This window comes from Pestalotiopsis fici (assembly GCF_000516985.1).
Source record: "Pestalotiopsis fici W106-1 unplaced genomic scaffold PFICI_Scf_3, whole genome shotgun sequence".
Lineage (NCBI taxonomy): Eukaryota > Fungi > Ascomycota > Sordariomycetes > Amphisphaeriales > Sporocadaceae > Pestalotiopsis > Pestalotiopsis fici.
The window spans coordinates 4029192-4042608 of record NW_006917093.1 but is presented as its reverse complement, the minus strand read 5'-3'; the positions used below and the strand labels follow the sequence as shown (position 1 = coordinate 4042608).

The following is a 13417-nucleotide window of genomic DNA, read 5'->3' as shown; positions in this document are numbered from 1 at the left end:
AGTCCAGAGCGAAGGTAGCGTGAAATTGATCGCAATGGCACCCGAAATCTCCACCTTTGATATGAATGACGAAAAAAAAAATAAACAAACGAGAGGGCAAATTAAAGAAGAAAGAGGGAGAAAACAAAATGGGGGAAATATTTAGCCATATATTCCATCCTCTCCCGGGAGACGAGGCATCAAACAAAAACATAGAAGGGAGACAGCTAACCTATATCACTCAACTGGTCCTTGCACCGCTTCTGATTATTAACAAACCTCTGTCCTTGTTAAATGTATTGTTCTTCTCTCATCACCTAGATGAGCAACCCGAACACCGAAAGCCCCGGAGCTAAAGGGCAGTTGGAGGGATCATTGTCTGGCCCTGGATTCGGCCAGCTCGGAGCTAAGCAGTACTGCACATTGCCATGCCTGGACTGGTGCATTACATACGTACCTGGTGAAATTACATAGGCGCATACGTTTTTTGGTGGGTGGGTGTCAACCGCAGTGTACACGGTAAATGATAATCCACCGTTGTTGGTGTGTCTAGGGGGAATGAACGCAACCAGAAACCGAACTGCCTGCCCATTGTTTGGGCAAATTTGATAAACTCTCTCTTCACACAGCCATTCTTGGCCCGCCCGTTGCCAAGCTTTTTTTTCTTTTCTTCTCACTTTCCGCTGTCATTCTGCGTCCTTCTCGTTTGCGGCCAGTCCAACCAGAAAAAAGCAAAGCCCCCCGGCCCACCAAGAGTAGAGACGGTTCTTGGATTGTTGTTGTTTTTCTTCTTCACATTTTTTCCGAGTTTTAATTGATATCATCGTCAGTGGACCAGCATTGATTTTGATATCCTCATCTTCATTGTCGCACCCTTTGCTTCTTCAGATATTCTCCATCTTTTCCCTCGCCAGCTTCACAAACCAGTCGCAGCGCCAAGACAAAGCACCCTGGAAAGAGAAGAGCACTGCAAAGACGTGACTCGTCGACCTTGTTTGACGAACAGTCTTCAAACTTTCTAGCGCATCACCCCCCACTAGTCAGTCCACTACCTTGGCCCGTACGTGCCACCACACGCGCGCCGAGCCCACTGAGGGCCAAGAAACGCCCGTCGGTCGCACGACGTGTGCGTGTGTGTGTGACCTTGCAGCTGCTGCTACTACTGCTGCTCTCAGCTACTACCAACCAATATCTGAACCCCTGGGGGCCACTGTCATTCTCGCCATTCTTGGGCCTTTGCAGACATCTACACCAAAGAGCAAACGCAGACAGCTTGCTTGGCTGGTCGGCGGTGGTTCACGGCCAGACAAGACGGGAAATCGTCTGGCTCAAGGTGCATAATCTCTTCCCTTGACCGCCGGCTCTGGTTACAGAAGGTAAGCCGCTACTCTGCAGCGATGCAGCTGCTTCCTCGAGAGTCCCATTCAATGCATTCCGCATCCCATCCGTCAACTCAGCCGCCCTTGTCTTATCTTCCTACCCGGTCGTCCTACGTATGTTGTCAAGAGCAGCGCCCGTTCCTTCTCGCCCCCTTTAAGCATACCAGCGATTAGTGCAACCTCAACTCACCCAAAAGTCCCTTGTTATATCGCCATACCATATATCTCACCCACATCATCACGTCTCTGACGGGCTGCTGGCCGTCTACGCATCCCTCCCTAGAAACCACTGTGCACACGACCATCTTCCAAGCCTCTGCCTCTGTCTCTTCATTTCTTCTATAAGTTCTTGGCACTGCATTGAACCCAGCAGCTTCCCCTATAAGCAGTGACAGCTCTGCAGGCCAACTTATATCTTCTGAACCTATATATATTCATTCTCAACTTCACAACTACCTCAATATTCCCATTTATACGCCGACTAACCTTTGGCAAAGCCGCAATTGCATCCCTGCTATCATGCTTGACAACCTTGCAGCATACCGGATTTCTAAACCTTGCTCTTGACAATTCGTCAGCTTCCAACTTTTCTCCGTATTGGATAGAATTGGAATTTCTTGGCAGAAATTTGCTTCCATAGCTCCAGTCGAAAGCAAAACACCATTATGGCGACGGTGAAATTAAAGGAGCTTGCCCAGACGGCCGGCACGTGGCTTCTCGGCCTTCGGCCGTCATTCTTGTCACCGAATCCGCACTTCAACTTCATTACGGTGCATTATTTCATCATCATCGGTCTGACCATTGTTGCCTCCGTCCTAATATTCGGCTCGGGAAGAGGGAACGTAGCATACATTGATGCTCTGTTCTTTGCTAGCGGCGCCAACACTCAGGCTGGTCTCAATACCATAGATGTCAACCTACTCAACACATTCCAACAAGCGGTTCTCTTCTTCTGCTGTATGGTCACCAATCCTATATCTATCAATTCGGGCGTCGTATTCCTTCGCTTGTATTGGTTCGAGAAGAGGTTCCAGGGACTCGTAAAGGATGCCAGGTCCAGGCGAACAACAATAACCAAATCCCGCTCAAAAGCTAAAGCGAATACTGCGGATCTTGAAAGGGGTGTTGCTGGCAGGAACATCAAGGTCATGCACAATACAGCAAAGGCATCAAGGATAACGAATGACGGCCTCCTTTTGGACGAGTACGATTTGAAAACCGCACAGCAGCAGCATCATCCAGGCCTAGAGCATATCAACTCAGGCGATCCGCCAGGCTCTCCTCGAGACGCCACCATCAAATTCTCAGACAAGGTCAGGAGGAGTGATGCACTGGGCGATGAGGAGGAGGACGCTGATGGAACGATGCGTCCAAGTAAGAGGACTGAGGCTGAGCACATTGCTATCCTGGAGAGACAACGAAATGAGGACCATGGCACGTTGCGGATTCCCGGGCCTCGCGACGCCGAAAGAGGTGTGCTTCCCGAGGAGTTGGGCGCTGGCCAGTACGACGATGAATTTATCAGCCCCATTGAGCAAGTGCCAACTACCCGCAATCAGCGCAACTCATCAGAGCCAACGCGAGTTTCTTCACATCCCGAAGGCGGAAAGACTATCACCATTGCCGAGCCTCAGCATCCTAACAAGCGTAGCGAGATAGCGGATGACTTCGAGGCAGCGACTAAGACCATGTCTGCCCTCAAATTCCGCAAGCCTCGAGGCAGTGGAGAAAAGATGCACCATACAAACACCAACGAAGAGTCTCACAATCCGCTGAGGCGCATCAGGACTGCGTTATCCCATAACAAGCACACAGACCCCATGCCGTATCTGAGTTGGCAGCCAACTCTTGGCCGCAATTCCGAGTTTTTGGATCTGACTGAGGAGCAGAGAGAGGAGCTTGGTGGCATAGAATACCGGTCATTAAAGACGCTCGCCGTGGTCACGACGTGTTATTTCTTTGGTTTCTGGATATTCGGCGTCATCTGCCTTCTGCCGTGGATTCTGGTCAACAATGAGACTTATGGCTCGGTTGTCGACGCCGCTAGCCAAAACCGCACCTGGTGGGCGTTCTTCACATCGAATTCGGCATTCATGGATCTTGGCTTCACCTTGACATCCGACAGCATGAATTCGTTCAATACGGCAATCTTCCCGCTCCTGGTCATGTCGTTTCTGATCATCATTGGAAATACTGGCTTTCCTATTATGCTGCGATTTTGCATCTGGTTCACTTCCCTTTTTGTACCTCACGGCTCAGGCTTGTGGGAAGAACTTCGCTTCTTGCTTGACCACCCTCGACGCTGCTTTACCTTACTATTCCCATCCACGGCTACCTGGTGGCTGTTCCTCATCCTCGTTGTCCTCAACGGAGTCGACCTGATATTCTTCATCATCCTCGACCTAGGAACCGGTGCTGTTGCTGATCTGCCTCTCAACATTCGATTCTTGGATGGATGGTTCCAGGCTGCATCGACGAGAACTGCTGGATTCTCCGTGATCAACCTTTCCGAGATTCACCCCGCAGTTCAGACTTCGTATCTGATCATGATGTACATCTCGGTTTTCCCCATTGCCATTTCAGTTCGTCGCACCAACGTCTACGAGGAAAAATCACTCGGCCTGTACGGGTCTGCACAGGACGCCGAGGACAGTAAGGAGTCTGGATTTTCCTACGTGGGTGCGCATTTGCGCCGACAACTGTCGTTCGATCTTTGGTATATTTTCATTGGTTACTTTATCCTGACCATTTCCGAGGGGCCTCGACTCATGGCTGGCGACTTCTCCATGTTTGCAGTACTTTTCGAGATTGTCAGCGCTTATGGCACTGTTGGACTGAGTCTAGGGTATACGGGAATCAACGCATCGCTTTGCTCGCAATTCTCCGTCGTAGGGAAGCTCGTTGTTATTGCGATGATGGTCCGTGGGCGACATCGTGGTTTACCCTATGGTCTCGATCGAGCCATTCTGCTGCCTAGTGAGTCTCTCAATCGCAAGGAGGCAGAGGCAGCCGAGGCACGACTGCAGCGAAGACAGTCAGCCGTCTCGCTTGCTCGTCCGGCAAGTCTATCTCGAGGACGCAGCAGAAGTGTCGACAACAGAAGAGAACGCAACGTGATAGCCTCCTTTCTACATCCTGGCCCAACACAGCCACTATACTCACTCTCTGTGTCCAAGGCGGACACAGTTGACGACAACCACTTTTTTTTGAAACCCCCTGAGGATCTTAGACGGACCCTCTCGGAACCCGGAAGTGGAGAAGATGATTCAGATCGATCTGGGCAGAAGCCAAGGAGAAGGGAGACACAGCCACCATTGGGGCATTAGGGGCGTGACAGTGGTTCGCCGCACTCGAATAATGCGTCTCAGGCGTCTCGTTCGTCCAAGGACTCTTCCATCAGCGAACTCGTTCGGTGCAGCAATTTAACTTGGTATCTTGGAAGGGATGGATAATGTAAAACCGTCTTCCATTTGGCGTTAAGGAGTATCGGGGGACCTTGTACAAAATTACACAGAAAAGGGTAGAAAGTGGCACGAATATGGCCCATTGTTGTTATCGGGTTAGAAAGAAGGCGTATAACTGGGACAACTGTACATATAAGACATCGCGAGGTGTATCCCTAGGAACACGAATTGAGTATATAGGTACAAGATACCATTTTCTGTTCATCATGCTTGTTATAGCCTTTTACAGTATGTGAGTGCGTTTGCTGTATCGTGTAAAATCTAAAAGATTGGAATGATGCAGGCGGCAAAGAAACGATATTGCAGCTGAAATATGCAAGATAATCAATATAAAGATACTAAAGGCGACTGTAACTTTAATCCATCATACCACCGTGGACGACGACGCATTTCACGAAACAATCAGAATTCAGCTGTAAGCAAGATACACTCTGAGAAGTACAGTCACTAAATGAGCTCGAGGCTTGCAAGGACACACCGGCCTCCACGAAATAGAAGCAATGCATCCATCTACCAAATGCCAAGCACTGACACGCGAAACCTCCGTCTCTGTACCAAGATATCATCAAAGGACTGCCAAAAAAGAGTTCAAGGACAACTGGCCACTGCCTTTCCCCCTTTGAGAATGTGAAAAGGAACCAGCAAAGATCCGAGGCTCTCTCCCTTAGTCTGGGCGCTGGTGACAAGGGGTATCGACAAAATTGCAAACCGAGGTATCCTTGCTGCAGTCCTTGAGAAAGTATGTCTTGCGCCAGTCCTTTTCGTACCAGGTCCCGGCATGTGCCTCGGAGCTCTTTGCGGGCCTGGGGCAGTAGGATGCGATTTCGCCCAAGATGCCTTCAATCTCGTCGCCGGAACACTGCAATCGGGGGTCGGGATTTTTAACCCTTCAAGTCAATTTTTGGTTTTCTTTCCTTTTTCTCGTATATAGGAGAGAGATGATATTTAGCGATTGAAAAACTCACAGGCTGCTCGCCGCCGTTGCTACAGATTCCAACGCGAACGTTGCCCGAGGTTTTGGCAAGCGCGCTCAATCCGGGGAGTTTGTTGCCAGAATCGCACCCTGGTGTGAGATAAACACGATAGGTATTAGCATGAGCTTCATTCCGAGGCACTTGTAGCCGAGTAGAGAGGTCAAGGCAGGCATGGGAAAGAAACAAGGGTGGGGAGCAGCTCACAGTCTTTTGAGGAGCCGCTGAGCAGTGGCAAAGTTGGAAGCACCGACAGTCTCCTGACCAAGACAGTCGAGGACATGGTGATTGACACCCGGGGTATTGGTGGTAACCTGAAGCTCTTGATTTGCCTACCACTGCTTGCCGGCAACGATGTCCTCGTGGGTCCAGGCCTGGAGGATCGCGTCGTCGTCAGAAGCGTGCGTGCCAACTGGATCAATGGACTTGGCAGAGGCTGTGTCAGCAGCAGTACTGGCCAAGGGGAGGGAGAAAAGAGTGGTGGTCTTCATGGACGCGGTATTGAAGAAGCAAGTATGTATATACGTTCAAGTGCCTAGGTGTTGCAAAAGAAGTGTTAACACTGCTACAATGAAAAGGATACCGAATGGTGGTTACAGATGGTAAGCAAAGAAAATTGAGCCTGATGGACTGAGACCGAGTTGGTGTGGGTTCAAGAACGTTGAGGTCCTGTAAAGTACTAGGGATTAAACAAGACTCGACAAATGGCAGTTGTAGTGGTCTCTATTGATTACGACCAGACGCCCAATGGTGATGGTGATAAAGAATTACTGGCCATCGCGACTTGCAAAACGCGTCCTGAGTTTTCCACCTTCCATCAATTAGTCTTCGTAAATAGCTTGCTCTGCTTGTTCCACATGTATGTAGCTGTAGAACGTCACGAGGTCAAGGTTGCCATGCTCATTAAAGTGACCATTCGAGGTGGTGCAACATCCTTGAGTGAAGTTGAATCATCATTCTGATATAGTGGCCTGGCGGTCGCCGCCTCGCCTGGATTTAAGCAGAAGAGATTTCTCATGATGTATACCAACGATAAAGAGCCCACTCTTTTCGAATATCGGGGAAATGAACACCAAGCTACCTAATTTATGGATATTTATTCCATAAGTGTAAAGATACTTGCTGTAATATCCCTAGTATCCATAGAAAGTTTTCAACAAAGTCTGTTGGTGACGGGCTCCTTGATTGCATGATAGTACCCGCTAGTGAGTGTCCATTGCCCACAGAAAGCCAGGTAGCCTCACATGAATCTATGTTGGATACTTGCCTTTTCCATGATTTGTACCCTTACGGTTACTGTTATCTCTTTGGCGATTGTTCTTGCCTGTTTTGGGATAAAGGTCGCTTCTACATGATCAATTCGCGGGTGAGAATAACTATAAGATTGTGCCGATACTTCAATCACTACATCTGGTGGCTGGCGTCCCTTTCAGCATGCCTTGACCTCTATACCTGCCAGGCCATTTAGCTGACCGTTGACGCGTGTAGTTCCTTATTATCGATTATTTATACAGATACCAGAATAGCTCAAGTGTGAGTATCGCAAATAAAGCTTTCATATCGTAGGAAAAATTTGTCATTCTCAAGCCCCCTAAATACGACAAATTCCACACCTTGTAGTAATGACAACCAGGCACAAAGCAGCCGGCAATGGCACAGATGATCAGAACGACTTCGTCAGTGATGCCGACTTCTGAGACGGCCGCTATCTTTCATGGCAACGTGGAAACCAACAATAATGGGTGTGCTAGAGGCAAGCGAATTTCGACTTAAAGTAGCACATCGAGGACTAAGCGTCGTGATGAGCCTTATTGGACAACGAGGAACGGTGGTCAACCAGATACCCCAATTGGCGTTTGGACTCCCCGCAGACAGGACTCTTGATACCTTCTTCAGACTGAGCCGAATAGTAGATAGACTTAAATTAAGGGCATATTATTGTCTTGACTAATCCCTCAATCTATTACATTCCAGCGCCGGTCGAACAACACAGTCGCTGCGCAGTCCACTCTACCTCACAGCCGCCATACCACTGCCGGACAACTCGTGGTAGAACTTGGTCGAGCACGAAATATGATTTGAAGACGAATTTGAAATTTTTGTCGTGACTCTCGCTCTAAAAGCAGAAATAATATGCTTTGATATCATGCTCTTCCCATGGGATTGAAATGCCTCAGGTTCGGTATGATGTCGTCCATGCTGGATTCCCCCGGATACATCTAGAAAGACTGACAATAATAACCAGGGTCATTGAACGAATCAAGCGGGTGAGTAAGTAAAATCCTAGTCCTCCTCATCGCCGTCAGCATCCAGCTCCTCATCTGAATGGGCTGGCGGCGATCTCGATCTTCCATTCACCTCCTCCTCTTCGTCTGCGTGGCCATTGTGATGCCCTTCTTCCTCTTCCATAACAACTTCCTCCTCTTCTGCCGTCTCAGGCCAGTACGGGTCGTGCTTGAACCTCTCCACCTTATCCTTGATTTGCTCCGTGGGTTCATCGACAGTGATATCCAGCTGATCTATGATCTGCTCGTCCTCGTCCGTGATTCCAATCTTGCGAGCAATGTTCTTGTTGCGCTGCGGGCGAATCTGAGACCGCTGCATCACGGGATAGTAATAGGCTGCCTTTTGGTGGAGAGACGTGCTTTCCTCATTGAAGGCAATGATGAGCTCCTCATCGTACTTGCTCCAGTGGTTGAGTTCCGACTCTTGTGCCGTCTCGTAGGCACGCAATCGGTTGAACTGGAAGCAACCATCCGAGTCGTGCTTGTGAGGATACAGAGACTCGTCATCTCGGTTGGGGTTGTCCACGTCGAACCTCTGCCTGAACTTCTTGCCATTAGCTTCCGTATCGTTCAGGTAGTAGTCGTAGTGGATGTTGTCTGCCGGCTTGGGGTTATTTTGCGGATCGCGTTCATAGGCATCGCGGGCAGCTTGGATGGCGAGCTCTTCGGCCTCGGTTCGTTCAATAGGCCGGAAGACACCGTTCAGCAGGCGAGTGTCGTATTTTGTGGCCTTGCCCACGGGGTTCGTAAGGAACTTGATCGTGACGTAGGCACCAGAGTCGGGGAAAGCCTCGAGGTCGGGCAGCAGAGGAAAGGAGTCCACCAGTTTGAGGTTGCGCTTTGAAGGGTGCCTGATCCTGCTACGGTCCTTGAGATTTTGCTCTGCGATTGAGAAGCTCTGGTCAATCTTTCTCTTGACATAGGCCGGAGAGTCCTTGTCGGGTTCGGGCGACTTTCGCTTGACTTGTCGACGAGCTGGAGCTGTGTTCATGGCACGCAAAGGTCCGCTGCCGTGCGATTTGGAGGCAGACGAGGAGATATACTCGGTACGCCGAAGAAAGGAGACGGCGGCATTATCCGTCTTGGGCTTGCCTAACTGCTGCAGCGATCTCAGGAGAGGCTTGTCATGTAGGTGTGGCTGGGGAGCCTGCGCAGGTGCTTGGATGGCTGCAATGGAGTTGTAGCGGTCAATCATGAGCAGACGAATAGGGTGGATAAAGACTCACAGCTCTCATCACCATCAAAAATACCGGGCATTCCCACCAGGTCCAAGGGCATGCCCAGCTCTGCATCGGCTTCGATGTTTAGCGGCTGCTCGCGAGCCAGGCGCGATGCGAAGCCAGGAGCTGTGTACTGGCCACTTGCGAGGCCGGTATTGGGTATGTCGAGCAACTTGGGAGGTATCGGCGGCGGAGGGAGCGCATTGGAATATCGGATGCGCGCGATGAAGTCCTGATGAATCGGACGGTTCTCACCACTTCGTGAGGAGGACGCCATTGTCGCGAACTAATGCCGCGAAAGGGGTTGCGACTGGGCAATGAGAAGCACACGACAAAAGTGTTTGGCTGGTCGGCAAATTGGCGAAGAGGAGGGTTTTGAAATGTAGCGAGCTCGAATGCGGCGGTTGGATGCTTGACGAGACTTGAAAGAAGAATGCAGCTGTGAGCTTAGCTCGGCTTGACTCCCCTGCAGGCGGCCAGAGAGTCTGAGTCTGGCGCGCGCGCGCGCAGAAAAGCTCCAGTTTGGCGAATTTGCAAGGCTACTTCGGCGCTATCCGTACCTACAACTTAGCGCGTGAAGTTAGTTGCCCACCGGACGAGGCTGAAGAAGAACTGCATTGCAAATTAGCAAGGGATTCAATCAATGAAACATCTCAAAATCAGTAGAATTCCAAAATACTTACAGTTGCCGAGTGTCTCGAGTAATCAGTCCTGAGCTTGAGAGGAACATCTTCTCATATTTCCAAAAAGCTGACGAAAATGTTGACCCGACCTGCTTTCCAATAATAAACCCATTGTCGATGGATTGATGCATCTGTCCATTCTGTTACGAGATATCTATGCCCGCTTTTGTGAGTGCTGCGGCTTGTAGGCGCCGCCAGCCAAGTCGAAGTCGAGAACCGCCTTTTGATCGCAATGCTTGAACAACAAAGCTTGTAGCTCTGTGCAGCCGCGTGAAATGCCAATGTGTTTGTTGTGCTCATCATCCACTTCACATTGCAGGTGCAAAGTCCCGGTCCTTGTCGGTGTTGGGTCAATTACTCGTGTCATTAAAAAATGTCTATATCTGATCGTCACCAGATTCCTGCCTGTGACCAGTTTTCTATAGGACTCCTCAACAAACTTGATAGTCCGTATGAACCATAAGTCGGCACCAGATACAGTCGTCATACAGCTCGTAAATTTGATCGCGGCTGCCACCGTATCGTCATGCCCGCCGTTATTTTGTTTTGTACAAAGAAGCAGAGACCACGCCGTAGCAGATACACCCAGTCGTCGTTGTCAGCTCCCCCTCATGTCCGAACGCCCGAAATGCCATGCAACTCGACAGATGCGCCGAAGAGCGCCCGTCCATGATGAGCTAGGTAAATCCAGAAGAAAAAAAAGTCCTCTTTGCTCCTTTTACGAGGTGCTGGCCTTGCCGTACTTGGCCTTGCCAAAGGAGAAGGGAACGTATTTGTACTTGATCATGTGCTGGATTTGCTTCCTCACTGTGGGCAAAGTGTCAGTTGCGTGACGCTCCGGGGGTAAGAGTTCGGCGTGGAACTTACTGGTCAGGACAAAGAGGATGATCCAGTACATGACAAGGACGGGCCAGAAGACGGGGACGTTGAAGACCTCGAACCAACTGCACACGAAGCCAATAGCGACAGCCCGGGTGGCGGCGTGCCAGAACTTGAATTCGGGAAGGCGGCGGATGAAAGGGCGGAACTCCTCGTCCTGCTTGGTGGGAAGACCTCCAGCACTTCCATCTTCCATGTCCATGGAGCTATCGAGGGCCTCGACCGAGGGATCGAACTTGGGCTGGAGAAATGCGAGGAACAGGTTGAGCAGGTAGATTCCGAGCGCGTAGGCAACTGGTTGGCGTTAGCAGTTTATTCTGTATATCTCGACCGACGTAGCAGGTTTGGAGTGGCCATCGTCTTACCAATGTACCAGCCTTGCGCCACAAAGACTCGCAGGAAGAAGATCATGAGGAGCGCTGCCGTTCCGATCCATCGGTACGTGACGAAGGGGGTCGACTTGTCCAGGTAGGCTTGGTATTGCTATTGACACATGAGGTTAGCTGCCATCTTGGGGTTTGCTATGCTTGATACGGCTGCACGCGCGAGAAAGTTATTGTCCTGGGGGCCACGCACTCTTTGCAGCTTCGAGGTCTGCGCTGTGACAGCAGCGAAGGGGGTCTGCTCCTCGTTGAGGCTCTCCATGCTGACGAGATGGATGCGGTAGATCAGAGATTGCTCTTGATAAGCAAAACGTGGCACAGGCTAGAAGCAGACGAGATGCGTGGAAATCACGACGAGGTTGGGAATGTGGTGATTGATGGTGATGGGGCGAGGCGAGAAATCGTGGGTTGAGTGTTGAGTGGATAACCGTAATGTACACAGTAGTACGGAATAGGACCTCTGGACAGGCTGCACAATTTCGCGACGCAATCGCCAATGGGATCTGCACTTTTGAAATCTGGCCCAGCGTCGCCCGCAGACCACCAAAACGGGCCTAAAGTTCGGGACCCCTGTTTTAGGTACAAGGTACTGTAGGGAAAAAGATAGCACGAATCATGTATCGTTGTGGCTGTGAAGGAAAAGTCACTACCAAGATACCAGCAACTCTCTGTGCCGCAGAGTCCAGCCAGTGCTGCTTTTAACTTGTCCGTTCTCTACTATGTATCCAGTTTTGACACCAAATAAATGAATATACCATCCGTGTCCTACGAGTACATCTCCTGTGACATGGTCTTTACATATATATATATATATTGCTCTATTCTGCAATCAGGACCCTTCATGGTACCATATAGACTTGTGTACCAATAATTGTTGACTGTCTTGTTTGCTCTCGATACCCCCATGTTTGAAGTACCAACCAAGGTGTGCCATAGAGATAACGAAAAGATACGACTAACATATTCATGCTTTGATGATTCCTCTCCAAGAAAAGCTGAAAGAAAAACAAGAAGAGGAAGGCTAGGGGCTTTGATATCGAGAACCTTGCACATATTGCAAGTACTCAAGCCTGTGCTTGTACTTCTACCTACTTCTTGTCTACCATCAGTTGCCGTCCATATCGGCGAGCTACAATCGACATAGGCATGAGAGTGCGCGAGATGAGGAGGAAGTGTTGAGATGACCCAGCCTGGTCAAAGAATGAAAAAAAGACTACAACAAAAGAGTGCATCCAATCAATGTAAAAAGAGACAGATGGATTAAAAAAACATCAAAAATTAAACAATGTATTCTGATGAGAGGGGGATTCGAACCCCCGCCTAAATGAATAGACTGCAATGCGTCTTGATTGATCAAGAAAGCCAATGAAGCTTGAGTGCAGCGCCTTAGACCGCTCGGCCATCTCACCGTGTTGGTTGTAATAACTCGTTGTTGACACTGTGTTTTATGTTAAACTATATACAGTATTGTGACCGCCTGGCAGCTGTTATCAAGTTTCTCCTTATGGTATCTGGTGGGCGACGAGGAGAAATCAGGACGATATGGACCTGGGGTTATTTATTGTCGTCTATAATAAGTCCCAAAGCTTTACAGAATTTTCAAACTACATTTATGTTTCTAGATAGGAGCTCAAGATTTGAATCATAAAGATGCAGCAATAAACGATACTTAGATATGCTGTTAAGTGGCCAAGTTTATGTTCTCCATCAATAATCATATTGCAAACTTGATACAGATCCCAAGCAACATTGATGACAGGGCAATTGATGCCTAGGACTGGTCCACAAAGGCCAAACAGGCAAGAAATTCGAACGATACATGTTGTGAATCAATATAAATGAAGTAGGCTGCATAAAGCCGAGCAACTGCTTGTACATGGTATTACAAAAGAGAGTGTTCAATCGCAAAAGCGGCCAGAGCGCTAAGCTGTATACGATTCAATGCAAGCCAAACCTCGAAAGAAGCCGCGCCACAGTTTGAAACCCAAGGCGGGAACGCCCCTTTTCATATGCGTTAGTGTCCCGGATTCCAGTCAAGCCAGTCGGGCCAGTGTCTCCGAGCTGGCCTTCGGATTTTCCTGGGTCGATTCCCAGGCACTGGCGTCACGCCTCTCGTGCGATTAGTATCGCTTCCAATTCGCGACGCGACTGCTGGAGCTCTCTGGAGCTGTGAC

The 13417-nt window shown here is 49.5% G+C and overlaps 3 protein-coding genes across 3 annotated transcripts; 1 reads left to right on the top strand and 2 right to left on the bottom strand.

Annotated features, from left to right (window-relative positions):
• Positions 1 to 2023: 2023 nt before the first annotated feature.
• On the top strand, positions 2024 to 4684 carry PFICI_05353 (uncharacterized protein; the record flags this gene model as incomplete). Its single annotated transcript, XM_007833934.1, has 1 exon — positions 2024 to 4684. The coding sequence occupies one exon, from the start codon at positions 2024 to 2026 to the stop codon at positions 4682 to 4684; it is 2661 nt and encodes an 886-aa protein (XP_007832125.1).
• A 3392-nt stretch (positions 4685 to 8076) lies between these two features.
• PFICI_05352 (uncharacterized protein) lies at positions 8077 to 9575 on the bottom strand (the record flags this gene model as incomplete). The annotated part of the gene is made up of 2 exons (XM_007833933.1): positions 8077 to 9245; positions 9305 to 9575. The coding sequence occupies 2 exons, from the start codon at positions 9573 to 9575 to the stop codon at positions 8077 to 8079; spliced, it is 1440 nt and encodes a 479-aa protein (XP_007832124.1).
• A 1124-nt stretch (positions 9576 to 10699) lies between these two features.
• Positions 10700 to 11505, bottom strand: PFICI_05351 (Protein RER1; the record flags this gene model as incomplete). The annotated part of the gene is made up of 4 exons (XM_007833932.1): positions 10700 to 10788; positions 10849 to 11154; positions 11226 to 11343; positions 11437 to 11505. The coding sequence occupies 4 exons, from the start codon at positions 11503 to 11505 to the stop codon at positions 10700 to 10702; spliced, it is 582 nt and encodes a 193-aa protein (XP_007832123.1).
• Positions 11506 to 13417: the final 1912 nt, after the last annotated feature.